This window comes from Cajanus cajan, chromosome 5 (genome assembly GCF_000230855.2).
Source record: "Cajanus cajan strain Asha chromosome 5, NIPB_CcT2T_4, whole genome shotgun sequence".
Lineage (NCBI taxonomy): Eukaryota > Viridiplantae > Streptophyta > Magnoliopsida > Fabales > Fabaceae > Cajanus > Cajanus cajan.
Window position 1 is genome coordinate 51402647 of NC_138521.1, and position 15069 is coordinate 51417715.

At 43.2% G+C, this 15069-nt stretch overlaps 1 protein-coding gene and 1 long non-coding RNA gene across 2 annotated transcripts; one reads left to right on the top strand and one right to left on the bottom strand.

Annotated features, from left to right (window-relative positions):
* The first annotated feature begins 900 nt into the window (after nucleotides 1–900).
* LOC109810561 (uncharacterized) lies at nucleotides 901–3088 on the top strand. Its single transcript, XR_014434091.1, has 2 exons — nucleotides 901–1924; nucleotides 2806–3088. It is a non-coding gene; the product is annotated as an uncharacterized LOC109810561 (long non-coding RNA).
* Nucleotides 3089–10007: 6919 nt separating this feature from the next.
* Nucleotides 10008–14279, bottom strand: LOC145958066 (uncharacterized). The gene is made up of 2 exons (XM_083074523.1): nucleotides 12970–14279; nucleotides 10008–12897 (listed from the first exon to the last, which is right to left on the bottom strand). Exons 1-2 carry the CDS (start codon nucleotides 14277–14279, stop codon nucleotides 10008–10010), a joined length of 4200 nt encoding a protein of 1399 aa, XP_082930649.1.
* Nucleotides 14280–15069: the final 790 nt, after the last annotated feature.

The following is a 15069-nucleotide window of genomic DNA, read 5'->3' on the forward strand; positions in this document are numbered from 1 at the left end:
CATAGGCTTGACTTTCACAAATAATTCTCAGCGGGGTCGCCATCTGTCGCAACCGAGATCGCGACGGGATGACGAAAAATAAATTAAAAAATAGGGAGTCGCCACCAATGTTATTTTTTACAGAAAAATATTGGAAAAATTATAAAGTAGAAAATAGTTTACGAAAACCAGATTTTTGAGTTTGGAAGTCGATTACGTGTGCGGAAGGTATTAGCACCTCAAAACGTTCGTCCTAAGATGATTACTTTTAATTAATTAAACAAATTATCTATAATTTATAAAACATTTATCTCACTAAAATGATCAAATATATTTATTTAACTAATTTAAATAATGCACTAAAAAAAGGTTAAAATTATTATTTTTATACAAAAAGGAAGATAATATATTTTTTTATTTTTTTGGCTCGACAAGATTTATTTCTTGCTCCTACGTATCTCCGTGTGTAATGAAGAATCAGAGTCACGTAGTTCTATGTAAAAAATATTTATGTGTTTAATTAAGTTTTAAATTTTTAAAATTTAATATTCTTGAACTGTCTCAATTCATTCACCTTAAAATATAAAATTGACTGAGGTGTACACCAGAGTCAATTCAAAGAATATTTAGCTTTAATTATATTATTGCTACTATGATATTTTGTTAAAAGATTTTTTGTTGTTGGATATTTTATTTCTTGGGAAAAAAAATCTAAAGATATCAAGTTGTCACAACTTGTATCTTAAATTTAAAGGTTAAAAAGATGTCACATCTAATTAGCCATTCTACAAATAAAATCTTTTATATAATAATTTCAAATATTTATGTTGAATATTGTGGTAATATTTTGATATTTAATTATGCATTTTTTGAATTAAAAAATAACTTTAAGATAGTAAGTTGTCACGACTTACATCCTTAAGTTTTAGGATTAAAGGAATGTAACATTCAAATAATCTCTTTTTATAGATATAATTAATACTAATATTGATAAGAGGATATCACAGTAATTATTATTATCGTTATTGTTGTTGTTGTCTAAATGAATTAAAAATTATGTAAATATCTAACACATTGTATAAAGAAACAACTTAATCAAATAAAATCAGTTAAACTAATTTTGTTAAAACAAGAAACAAATACCGTCATCTAATATTAAAGGAATGCCACATAATAATTTTTTTTTAAGAAGATAGATATTAATGATATTAATATTGATTAAAATTATTGTTATTATTATTTTTAACTATTATTATTATTATTATTATTATTATTATTATTATTATTAAGGTTACGTTATAACCTAATATAAAACTACGTAAAATCTGTTGTACGTATATATTAATTACGTACACTTCTTGTTATATATACAAGAAAAGAAAGAAAGAAAAGAAAATATATAATATTAAGGATCTGAAAAGAAAAAAATAAAATAAAATAAACTATTGTTGAATGGGCTTAAGCTCGCATATTTGGCCCAAATTAGAAAGAAAATGGGGGTAATCAGAGGGTCACTTAACCATCTCATTCAAACCCTAAAATAGAAAAGAATGAGGTTTGAGAAGAGTGGAGAGGCACTCTGCTAGGGTTTCACGTGCGGCCTCCCTCCGCGAGCTTTGATAGTGCGGCGGACTGCTACTATAGCGTCGTCGCAGCTAAGGTGGACGGCCGGATATGCAAAGGGAAAGAGGAGATAGCTAAAAAGGGAAACGAAGAAAGGTAGAGGGTGGTGGCCGCCACCGGAAATCGTTTTCGACGGTGGTGTGTGGTTCGTCTCGGTCGGGCATAGTAAAGGTCCATGGAAAAGGCTAAAGGTCGACGATGCCGCCACCGAAAATCACCTCCGACGGCAGCGCGTGGCGGTGCACGGCGACACTCGCGGTGGCCGAAAATCGCCTCCAGCAGAGGTGCATAATGGTGTTCACGGGAAGCACCTTTTTTCCTGGTACTATTCATCACCCGTTTTATTCTATTTTCATCTTATTGGAAAAAATCCAAGTCCCATATCGACTAGAGATTAGGCAATTACTTAGTATATAAGTGAAAAGCAACCCTCACTGGTTTTGTAGGGTTGAGTTAGGCTTAATCCACTATTCTAACATAGTATCAGAGCCATTTAGATCCACTTTAAAAATGGGCCACCCACCATTTATTGGTACATGCATCATGGGCATGAGGGGGTGTATTCAAGTCCCGTCATTAAAAAAGGGCCACCTACCATTCATTGATACATGCACCATGGGCATGAGGAGGTGTATTTCAAGTCCCGCCAATCTTAGATCATTGAAAAAGAGCCACCTACCATTTATCCACGTACCAAGCCCAATAGTGCTGGACGTGAGGGGGGTATATTGGAAAAAATCCAAGTCCCACATCGACTAGAGATTAGGCAATTACTTAGTATATAAGTGGAAAGCAACCCTCACCTTACAAGCCGGTTTTGTAGGATTGAGTTAGGCTTAATCCACTATTCTAACACATCTAATTTTCTATCTGGATTTTTTTACTTGTTAAATGCTTTATTGAGGTTTGAGAATGAGGGTTTCGATTTCATGGTAAAAGGTTCACTAAAAATAAAATTGTCTTACTGATCAAAAATTGTTTTGCATCCTATATAATAACAACATCATACTAAATAAAAATCGGGAGAGTAATTGATACCTGTACTATTTTGGCCTCGTCTTTTGCCTTCTACTCGAGTTGTTTCTGTTTGAAATTTTTTGTTATCTTTGATTCTTCTCTGTTTCAAAAATTTTTTTTCGTCCCCCTTTTGTTCATGTTCTATTATATATAGACTCACTATTATTTTTAATTGTTCTTTGGCAGTTGGTCCAAGCTCATGCTTTTGGAAGCATATATGGCAGAAACATGCTCTTGGGGACATGTTGGTGGCTAGGGCAGAGGAGCGCAGCAAACTTGTTGGAGGAGAAATAACCGTACAGAAAAGCGTGGGATGGCAGAGATTTTGGGTGCAGAGGAAAAAATTGTTTTGTTATTTTCTTGTCTTTTTCTGATTTTCTTTTATTATTTTTTTTTTATTTATTATTTATGCTTATTGTGTGTACTTTTGAGTTTAAATCTAGTTTATAAATTATTTGTTCTTGAATCATTAATTTGAAAATTTTGAGAAATAAATTAATAGAAAAATTAGTGAGATAAAAATTGGTGTTTACAACACTAAAAGAGAAATTCAAAGAAAGAGAAGTAAAAAAATTCTAATTATAAAAATATGTTATATAATTTACTAGAATATATATTTTAAAATTTTCTCTTCAAAGGTAAAAGAAAGGTAAAAAAATTTAAACTCATGTCTGATATAAGTGGTACCGGTTTAGGTGTTACAAAATGTGCAAGTGGAAAAAAAAAAAAAACTCTCCTACACAAAATCTGCAACGGTGATACAATACATAGGAAGCAAATGTCTTTAATTTAGAAATTATGAATGTTTAATGAAACTTTAAAATTTTATTAGTTACTTCTATGGGCTGAGTGTAATATTAGAGTAAGTTTAGAATTTTACTTTATATAAACAAATTTCAAGGTAATGGAGTGTCTTATTAGTATTTACTTTCGCAAGCACTAATATGCACACTGGGCCTTAAGAAACGAGTCATTGAGAACTTGCGCCAGCATTAATATCTATATTGGGCCTCAAGAAAAGCGTAATATTGATAATATGGGGCCGGAAAGAAAATGGGTTTAGCTTTTGCACTTCCCCTTTACTAAATACACTCATTAATTATTATTTTTAAATAAAAATTACTTAAGTAACTTTGTTTTTCCCTCCCTTTTAAATTAACATCACTCCTTGCTTGTCTCATTTCACTGCATTCCTGCCCTTCTAGTTTTCCCATATTCCACACCTGTTTGATTTTTCGGATTATTCTCTAGCAAGGTATGAACATTCAAAGTTAATTCTAGCAAAATTAATTTCAATTAATTTTAAACAAATCAAACTACAAGGAACAGTGAAAATTACGTTATTGATTCTTTATGCATGCACACAAGCTTCAAATCAGGAAGTCTATAATATTTTTTTTTGTTAAGGACTAAATTGCATTCTACAGTTTGCGTTAAATGAGATGAGCTACATGCTTTGGCTGTAGAATAATAATAATTTATGGACGTTTAAGTCTGTTCCGGTCACGGGATGCGCTAGGGGTTTTCCTAGATCAAGCCGCAAAGCCAGAGCATTCGAAAAGTGTAATCTGTCGTCCTAGCTCTAGGGTTCTAGGTTTTATACTTTTGTGTTTATGGGCTTCATGGACCCCGCGATTTTCGGGATTCTCCTTAACCGCTCTTATCCTGAAGCCAGGGGAGTGAGTGGTTGTTAGTCAAATCGGTATTTTACCGAGAATGCCTTTACAAGGGGACCTATCGGGAAAAAGGCGTATCCCCTCTCGGGTGCATGTAATTGGCGTTATAGCCGAGTTGCCACACCCCGTGACGGTCCAGTCGGGAGTTAGACGAGTAGAAGGTCCAGTCGGGTCTTTACCTAGACGATGTGCTAGTCGGGTTTTTACCTAGACGATGTGCTAGTCGGGCTTTTACCTAGACGATATGCTAGTCGGAAGACGACCTGGACAGTCCACTTGCCCTTCAGCCTTGAGCCTAAAAGGCGATAGGGCTCAAGACATGGCCACCTGCTCGGTTATTTGTCAAGAGAAGGGTCGCTAACGTCCTATGACCGAGAAGGGAATCAGGTCAGAAAACGACCTGAACGGTCCACTTGCCCTTCAGCCCTGAGCCTCATGAGGCGAGAGGGCTTGAAGTCGAGTTTTCATATGTTTCCAAAGATCCCATTAGGCAGAAAGCCGAGTGACCCTCCTTATAGGCGAGTGGGGTTGGGTCAGGGGCTAGTCGATCGGAGACATCAACTCGGTCGTGGGCCAAGCGGCATCCGATCCAAAAGAGATCAAGTCGGGCCATTACCTGGATGGCACACTTGAGTCGTTCCGAACATAAATTGAGAGAACGTCTCGGCCAATAGCCGAGACGGTACATTTGTTCTGACAAGTCATGTCTCTTCACCTTACTCGAGGTGGGACATGCATTTATTGCGAAACCGGCGTTGCAGAGGCATTAGTAAAGGTGGTGCCACGTGGCAGCATTTATCACGAAATATTAAATGCCAAAACGTCCCACGCGCTTCATGACTCTTGAGCGTATTTTTTCACGCGCGTTGTGACTCTTGGGAGTACCTCCTCACATACGGCCTTTCGTTGCTATAAATAGGGGTGGCCCCTTATGTTGTTAAAATTTTGCATTTCCCTTTCCATAGCTTTTCTTCCTCCGGTGGTGGCTTTCTCCTCCGTTCTAATCTACGGCGGCTGGCGGTGGTTTTGTGCCCCTCTTTTGGTAGGTGAAGTTGTGAGAGGAAACCTTTAGGTACGCTCGTATTTATTTTACCCTCTTAGTGGATTTTTCTTGCAAGCCTTTAAGTTTTAGGTTAAAACTAAGGTTATATTCACAATGGCTAACGCGATTTATGGGGAATTATATGGATGGGTTAAGGACGATGCATTGAAATGCGAATCTTTGATAAATTCCTGTGAAGCCATGGATAGCTTCTGTAGAGACTATGTAGTTTGCCGGGGTGGGGATGAAGTGGTCGCGTGTGAGCCTTGTGTTGATAAGGAACCAGTATGCATTAGTCCTCCCCCAACCGAAAAATTTACCTTTTGTTACACCACTCTCATTTCTAAGATTAGGGTGAGATGGCCCCTAACTGACTGTGAAAAAGGGGTACTTCGAGCTTTGAATGTCGCCCCAACCCAACTACACCCAAACAGTTGGGCTTTTGTACGGGGTTTTGAGATTTTGTGTGAGGGGCTCGGGATAATTCCGACTGCAGATAAGTTTTTCTACTTTTTTGAGAGTAGGGTTAGCAAACGTACGAGCTGGGTGTCCGTTAGCGGAGTGTCAGGTCGGGGTTTGTTGTCATTGTTTCAGTCATCCTACAAGGATTTCAAGAAATCATTTTTCCGAGTGCGTAGTATACCGGGTCATGAGAGTGTGTTCGAAGGGTTTCCTTTGTATTGGAATCGAGGAACAATAGCATTTGGTGGACTAGATTCCAAGAAGCTTTCCGAGAGCGATCAGGTCGACATTAAGAAAATTGAAGATTTGAAAACCTTTTTCAACACTGGGAAACTCCTAGACCTAGAGAGTAGGCCTCAAGAATTGAAAATATATATAGGTATAATGTCGTTTTGAATGTTGAGAATTCCTTTTGTCCGTTTAAACCTGTACTTTTATCATAATTTGTTTATGTCTTGTAGCGAAAATGGCGAGCATGAGCAATCGGGAAATGATGAAACTCTGGAAACGACAAAAGGGGCTCCAAGCTTCTGCGGTGGATGAGTCGGCAACCGAGAAGGTGGCGGAGACCGATAGTCCAGTGGGGAAGTCGAGAACTGCTGGCGAGAACCCGCAGAAGCGTCGCCGCGAAGCCGACAAACCTATATCGGTAGTTAACCTAGAGACGGTCGTAGCCGCGGAGATGGACAAGGGCGATACGGAAGTTCAATCTGCCGAGAGGACCGTGAGTGTATGTCTTGGCGAGAATTGGGAACCAGTTGACCATGGGGCTGGTCGCAGCGACCTCCCCTCTTTATGGGATGAGAAGTTCAATCATAGCGCGCACCTTCGAAATACCGACTTGCTTGAGGGCGACCGAGGCGACTTGGAAAAAATGAGTGCTTTTACCATTGCCAAGGGGGTCGAGTCACTTACAAATCGTCTCTCTGCTCTTTCGTTGATCAACGAGGACAAAATTCGCGGCTTAGTGAGGGAGACTAAGTTGCAGGGGAAAAGGATCACATCCTTGGAGGATGATTTGAACAAGAGCAAATCCGAGTGCAAGTGGGTGTCTAGTGAGCGAGATAGGTTACTGGAAGGTCGCCGTACGTTCGAAGACGAGAAGCAAGCATGGATCGCCGAGAAGGTGGCGCTGGAAAACGAGTTGGCCGAGACGCGCCTAACTCGAGATAAATCAGTCGATGCCGCGAGTGTCTTCGAGAACGACTTGTCTTTGGCGAAGCTGGAGGTCGAGAAACTCGAGAATGACCTTGAAGCCGCAAAGGTGGATTCTATGAAGAAATTTGTTCAAGGCTTCGACGCGGCGACTTCCCAAATAAAAATTCTGTATACCAATCTCGATATCGGGGGCATGGGCTACTTCAAAGAGATTGTCGATGGGCAACTTGTGGATCCTCCCGAAGATGATTAAGTCTATGTTGCACTTTCCTGCTTTTTGCACTTGTCTTTTTGCACTTGTTTAATTTCGTGTTTCTTAAACGTGTAACCATTTTGACTTTCGTGTTTCAAGAGCTTGCTTCGTTCTTTATATACTGTGTACAATTTCTAAGTTAAAAATTGAATTTTCCGTCTAATCGCCAAGAAACCGACTAGGAAAGATGCAAATATTTTTTCTAAGTTAAAAATTGAATTTTCCGTCTAATCGCCAAAAAACCGACTAGGAAAGATGCAAATATTTTTTCTAAGTTAAAAATTGAATTTTCCGTCTAATCGCCAAAAAACCGACTGGGAAAGATGCAAATATTTTTTCTAAGTTAAAAATTGAATTTCCCGTCTAATCGCCAAAAAACCGACTAGGAAAGATGCAAATATTTTTTCTAAGTTAAAAATTGAATTTCCCGTCTAATCGCCAAAAAACCGACTAGGAAAGATGCAAATATTTTTTCTAAGTTAAAAATTGAATTTTCCGTCTAATCGCCAAGAAACCGACTAGGAAAGATGCAAATATTTTTTCTAAGTTAAAAATTGAATTTACCGTCTAATCGCCAAGAAACCGACTAGGAAAGATGAAAATATTTTTTCTAAGTTAAAAATTGAATTTTCCGTCTAATCGCCAAAAAACCGACTAGGAAAGATGCAAATATTTTTTTTTTTTTTTTAAGTTAAAAATTGAATTTCCCGTCTAATCGCCAAGAAACCGACTAGGGTAAATGTAAAATCACCTAGTCGTCCACATGCCGAGTAGAAACTCCAAGTTTGAATCAACTTCCAAGCTATCTAATCGCCAAAAAACCGACTAGGGTAAATAAATGTAAAATCACCTAGTCGTCCAAATGCCGAGTAGAAAACTCCAAGTTTGAATCAACTTTCAAACTATCTAATCGCCAAAAAACCGACTAGGGTAAATGTAAAATCACCTAGTCGTCCACATGCCGAGTAGAAACTGCAAGTTTGAATCAACTTCCAAGCTATTTAATCGCCAAAAAACTGACTAGGGTAAATAAATGTAAAATCACCTAGTCGTCCAAATGCCGAGTAAAAAACTCCAAGTTTGAATCAACTTCCAATCTATTTAATCGCCAAAAAACCGACTAGGGTAAATAAATGTAAAATCACCTAGTCGTCCAAATGCCGAGTAGAAAACTCCAAGTTTGAATCAACTTCCAAGTTATTTCAATCGAGTTATTTATACTCGCCCAGTCGGACTTGCCGACAATCACGAGTTTTTTCAAGTTATTTATACTCGCCCAGCCGGACTATTGCCGACAATCACGAGTTTTTTCAATCGAGTTATTTATACTCGCCCAGTCGGACTTTTGCCGACAATCACGAGTTTTTCAAGTTATTTATACTCGCCCAGCCGGACTATTGCCGACAATTACGAGTTTTATCAATCGAGTTATTTATACTCGCCCAGCCGGACTATTGCCGACAATCACGAGTTCTTCAAGTTATTTATACTCGCCCAGTCGGACTTAGCCGACAATCACGAGTTTTTTCAATCGAGTTATTTATACTCGCCCAGCCGGACTATTGCCGACAATCACGAGTTCTTCAAGTTATTTATACTCGCCCAGTCGGACTTTGCCGACAATCACGAGTTTTTTCAATCGAGTTATTTATACTCGCCCAGCCGGTCTATTGCCGACAATCACGAGTTCTTCGAGTTATTTATACTCGCCCAGTCGGACTATTGCCGACAATTACGAGTTTTATCAATCGAGTTATTTATACTCGCCCAGCCGGACTATTGCCGACAATCACGAGTTCTTCAAGTTATTTATACTCGCCCAGTCGGACTTTGCCGACAATCACGAGTTTTTTCAATCGAGTTATTTATACTCGCCCAGCCGGACTATTGCCGACAATCACGAGTTCTTCAAGTTATTTATACTCGCCCAGTCGGACTTTGCCGACAATCACGAGTTTTTTCAATCGAGTTATTTATACTCGCCCAGCCGGACTATTGCCGACAATCACGAGTTCTTCGAGTTATTTATACTCGCCAAGTCGGACTTTTGCCGACAATCACGAGTTTTTATCCATGTAAAGAGAAAAAGGTCATGAAAGGGAAACAGTCAGATGACATTTATTAGAATTGGGGAGGGTGGTGCCTCATTAAAAACCTCCTCAGCAAAAACCCCTCATCTTTTTACGGGGAAAAAATACTGAGTTAGGAAAAGAGTGCACCTAATACAAAGGGGGAGAAAAGTCTAGCTATAATAGAAGCGTAGGTTTGCAGCATTCCACGTTCTCGGTATCCTGCCTCCATCCAAGGTTCTAAGTCGGTAGGCCCCTTTGCCAACCACATCATCAACCTTGTAAGGGCCAACCCATTTAGGCGATAGTTTGTTCTTCATCTGTGTAAGTTGAGCGCGCCTCAAAACTAGGTCGCCTACGACAAAATCTCTTGGGTTTACCTTAGTGTTGTACTTGAAGGCTGCTCTTCTCTGCGCCGCTACTTGATTTATTCTTGCTCTTTCTCTTGTTTCTTCGATCAAGTCTAAATCAATTCGTCTTCCCTGGTCAGATTCTTCTTCAGAAAAAGCGGTAGTGCGTACTGAAGGCTCTGCAATTTCAATCGGGATCATGGCGTCGGTTCCGTATACCAGATTGAAGGGGGTATCTTGGGTCGTTGAGTGAACAGTCGTGTGGTACGACCAAAGTACTCGGGGAAGCTCTTCCACCCATGAAGCGCCTGAGTCTTGTACACGTTTCTTCATGCCCGAGAGGATTACCTTGTTGGCCGACTCGGCCTGGCCGTTAGATTAAGGGTGTTCGACGGACGTGAATGCCATTCTGATTCCGACCTCTTTACAAAAATCACGGACTCTCGCGCTTGCAAACTGTGTCCCGTTATCGGAAACAAGCATCTGAGGGACTCCATATCTGCACACCACGTTCTTCCAAAGAAATGCTCTGACCTTTTCTGCTGAGATGGTTGCAACCGGTTCCGCCTCGATCCATTTGCTAAAGTAGTCTACTGCTACTATCAAAAATTTCAGTTGCCTCACAGCGATCGGAAATGGACCGAGAATGTCAATCCCCCATTTGTGGAAAGGCCAAGGAGACAAGATCGAATGTAGTCGCTCGGCGGGGGAATGGTGCAGGGTAGCATGTCTTTGGCATCCATCACATTTCTGGACCCAGTTGACGCAGTCATTTCTCAAAGATGGCCAGAAGTAACCTGCGCGGGCGACCTTGTACACTAGAGCTCGGCCTCCGATATGACTGCCGCACATACCACTATGTACCTCGTCCATCACCCTCTGCGCTTGCGACGTGGTCAAACACATCAGGAGAGGAGAGCTAAAGCCCCTTCGGTACAGCCTTTCGTTGATGACAACGAACCTGGCCGACTCCCTTTGCACTAACGATGCCTCCTTTTTGTCTTCCGGTAGTTCCCCCCGAGTCAGATATGCAATGTATGGTGCCATCCAAGAATTTAGCTCTTCCTGGATGAATAGGATATTTCCTTGCGCCTCGTTTATGCTCGGCCTTGACAGCGTTTCTTGGATGACTGACCGATTAGCTCCTGGTTTCTTTGTGCTTGCAAGCTTGGAGAGCAGGTCGGCCCTGGAGTTTTGCTCTCGTGGTACATGGTTAAGTGTGAATTCTCGGAAATCTTCCGAAAGGTGCTTAACCTTCTCCAGGTATTTGGCCAGTTGAGGGTCCTTTGCTTGGAAGGTGTCGGCTACCTGTCCCGTGATTAATTGGGAGTCACTTCGTGCTGATAAGCTTGTCGCCCCCATTTCCTTCGCCAATGTCATTCCGGCCAACAATGCTTCATACTCGGCCTGGTTATTGCTTGCTCGGAACTCAAATCGCAATGACTGTTCCAACAAAATTCCTCCCGGTCCTTCCAAGACAATCCCCGCTCCACTTCCTCCAAGGTTCGAGGCTCCATCTACCGACAGGATCCACTGTGTGTCTTCAGTTCGAACTTCCCCCACTGGTGAGGTTAGTTCCATTACGAAGTCAGCCAGCGCCTGAGCTTTGATTGCTCCTCTCGGTTCGTACTTGATGGAATGCTCCGACAACTCCACCGACCACTTCATCATCCTTCCTGCCAGGTCGGGCTTCTGCAATATTTGCCTAATCGGGTGATCTGTTCGAACTACCACCTCGTAACTCTGGAAGTAATGTCTCAGTTTGCGTGCTGTAACCAGTATCGCGAGGGCTAGCTTCTCAATCTTTTGGTAACGAGTCTCCGCGCCTTGCAACACCCTGCTAATAAAATAAATAGGCAATTGAGAACTACCTCTTTCTTGTACTAAGACTGCACTGATGGCGCTATCGGATGCCGACAAATACATCAGTAAAGGGAGACCGGCTTGCGGTTTAGAGAGTATTGGTGGCGAGGTGAGAGACTGTTTGAGTTCACCGAACGCCTTTTCACATTCATCTGTCCACTCAAAGCGGTTGTTCTTCCTCAAGCACTGGAACAAAGGCAGCGATTTATCCGCCGCCTTGGAGAGGAACCGAGAGAGGGAAGCCATCCTTCCTGTCAACTGCTGGACCTCTTTTATCGTCGCCGGACTTCTCATATTGATGATCGCGGAGCACTTCTCGGGATTTGCCTCAATACCACGATGGGTCAGCAGGAAACCGAGGAACTTTCCTGCTTGGACGCCAAAGGAGCACTTCGCGGGATTCAACTTGAGTCGATAACGCGCTAAAGTGTCGAAGCTCTCTTGCAAGTCGGCGTAATGCCGAGAGAAGCTGTCCGACTTTACCACCATATCGTCCACGTATGCCTCAACGTTCCTTCCAAGCTGCTTTGCCAGGACTTTGTCCATGAGCCGCTGGTATGTCGCTCCCGCGTTCTTCAAACCAAAAGGCATGACCCTGTAACAACAAGTAGCCTGATCGGCTATGAAGGCCGTTTTGTCCTCATCAGCTGGGTGCATTCGGATTTGGTTGTAACCGGAGTAGGCGTCCATGAAACTTAACAGCTCGTACCCCGAGGCGCCGTCGACCAGGCAGTCTATGTTGGGGAGTGGGTATGAGTCTTTCGGGCAAGCTTTGTTTAGGTCAGTGAAGTCGGTACACATCCTCCAACTTCCATTACTCTTTCGTACCATCACTACGTTCGCCAGCCACGTCGGGTATTGGATTTCCCGAATATGACCAGCTGCCATCAATTTTCTCGTCTCCTCCACTATGGCCTTCCTTTTGTCTTCTCCAAACTTTCGCCTTTTCTGGATCACGGGCTTCGCCTTGGGGTCGACCATGAGGTGGTGACATAAGAAATCAGGATCAATGCCCGGCATATCCCCGACACTCCACGCGAAGGCCGATATGTTTCTCTTTAGCACGGTGGCTAGACCTTCCTCGTCTTCCTTGTTTAGAGATACACCAATCTTGACGATTTTCCCCTCGGCCAGGGTAACCTCCTTTACATCTTCCGCTGGGGCTGGTCGGGTATCGAAATGATTCATTCTCGGATCCAACTCTATTGACTGAACACCCCGATCAACCTGTGTCACATATAGTTGTCGCCTCGCCCTCAAACTGTCTTCGTAGCATTTCCTCGCTACGTCTTGATCGACGCAGACGACGCCCACCTTTCCGCTGGGCAAAGGGTACTTCAGCTTCAAATGAGGCGTGGAGACGACCGCTCCCAATTTATGTAGTGTTGGTCTACCGACTAGTATGCTGTAAGATGATTGTGCGTTTACCACCAGATATCAGATAGTGACAGTTTTCATATTGTCTCCCTGGCCGAACGTTGTCTCCAAGTCGGCGTATCCCTTGGCTATTACCTGATCACCTGCAAAACCAACCAACGTACCTGCGTACGGCATGAGACGATCAGTCGGAATCTTCATCCCGACGAAAGCTTCCCAAAACATTATATCCGCGGAACTGCCTTGGTCCACTAACACTCGTTTCACGTTGTACCCCATGACGATTGCCGAGACGACTATGGGGTCATCCTCGTGGGGAGATACACCCTCAAAGTCGGCGTCCGAGAACGTGATGGCTGATCGGGAGGGTCTCGGCAACCCGGAGACCGACAATACTGACCGAGAGTACCTCTTCCTTGCCGCAGAAGTCGAGCCTCCACCAGCAAATCCCCCTGCTATGGTGTTGAAGTCTCCATGGATGGCTTGCTGGTGAGCCTCCTTAGATTTTTGCGGGGGGTCTCTCGGGGGAGACCTCCCCTCTCGTCTTCCTCTCCCGTTGTCTTCTCCCTCCTGCCTATGTCGCCTGTCGGACGAGCTCTCACCCTTCTTTCCTGCAATAAACTCTTTCAACCGGCCCTCCTTGATAAGGTGCTCAATTTGCCTCCCAAGAACGAAACAATTCTCTGTCTTGTGTCCATGAGCCCGATGAAACTCACACCAGTCAGTTTTGTAGGGCCCCAACTGCCGGTCAGTTGCCTCTGGGAAGTCAAATAATGACGCACTATTTACGTCATGCAGAATGTGTCGCCTGGGAACATTAAGTGGCGTAAACTTCTCCTCCTCCTTGCTTCGTGACCATTCGGCCTTTGGGCGACTGACATGATCGTACTGCCGATAGTTACCCTCCTTTGCGTTGTAGCGATCGCTTCGCTTATTCCACTCCGACCGCGGTCGGAGATGCTTGTTACTCTCCTTATTACTGCCCCCTGCCTCTCGGTTCTCGGCTGCCCTCTTCATGATCTGGTTTTCTTCCGTCTTGATGTGGCTTAAAGCGAAAGCCCTTACCTCCGACATTGTTTGACAGTTAGCTCTCTCGAGCGCAATGTCGAACGCTCCAGACCGCAAACCCTTCTGGAAGGCGATGACCGCCATTCTCTCATCCAACGATGCTATCTTCAGAGCCACCTCATTGAATCTCTGCAGAAAATCCTTCAATGACTCCTCCCGTTGCTGCTTAAGATCAAATAAATCCGACGTGATCGGTAGCTTCTTCTTATTAGCAGCGAATTGAGCCATAAACAGCCGACTGAAAACGTCAAAGTCGGTGATGGATCGGTCGGGGAGGCCACTAAACCAATCGAGCGCCGCCTTTTTAAGCGTACCCATGAACAGTTTGCAACGGACTTCCATGCTCCCTCCGCAAATCAGCATCTGAGCTCAGAAATCTGTTAGATGTTGACTGGGATCCTGTGATCCATCGAAAGGTTCGACCTGCGGTATCCGATGATCCCTGGGGATGGCCTCGGCCTCTATGGCCTCCGAGAAAGGCCGAAAATCCCTTGGGACTTCCTGCATGACATCCTCCTCCAACGTTCTGGTGTTGGCTTCTATCCTGGCCTGTAACTCATCCGCTCGCCTCCTGATCTCCTCGTTTTCGCGCTGAATGGCCTCCTCTCGCTCCCTGGATCGTGCATTATCCTCCCGTAGGCCATTGATCATGGCCATCATCTCCTCCATGGTAGGGGGTTGTGAATTGTTGTTGTTGCTGCCTCTCGCCATGGTAAAGTGTAGGCCTTTCTATATGACTTGGGGCGTAGGAAGAGTTTCACCGTAGCCCCACGGTGGGCGCCAAAATGTTCCGGTCACGGGATGCGCTAGGGTTTTTCCTAGATCAAGCCGCAAAGCCAGAGCATTCGAAAAGTGTAATCTGTCGTCCTAGCTCTAGGGTTCTAGGTTTTATACTTTTGTGTTTATGGGCTTCATGGACCCCGCGATTTTCGGGATTCTCCTTAACCGCTCTTATCCTGAAGCCAGGGGAGTGAGTGGTTGTTAGTCAAATCGGTATTTTACCGAGAATGCCTTTACAAGGGGACCTATCGGGAAAAAGGCGTATCCCCTCTCGGGTGCATGTAATTGACGTTATAGCCGAGTTGCCACACCCCGTGACGGTCCAGTCGGGAGTTAGACGAGTAGAAGGTCC

Bases quoted from the DNA above. Each gene is read 5' to 3' on its own strand.
- LOC145958066 (XM_083074523.1), bottom strand. From the start codon at position 14,279: ATGGAAGTCCGTTGCAAACTGTTCATGGGTACGCTTAAAAAGGCGGCG. The intron at 12,898-12,969 runs GTTCGGCCAGGG...ATCATCTTACAG, and splicing joins TACGCCGACTTGGAGACAAC to CATACTAGTCGGTAGACCAA.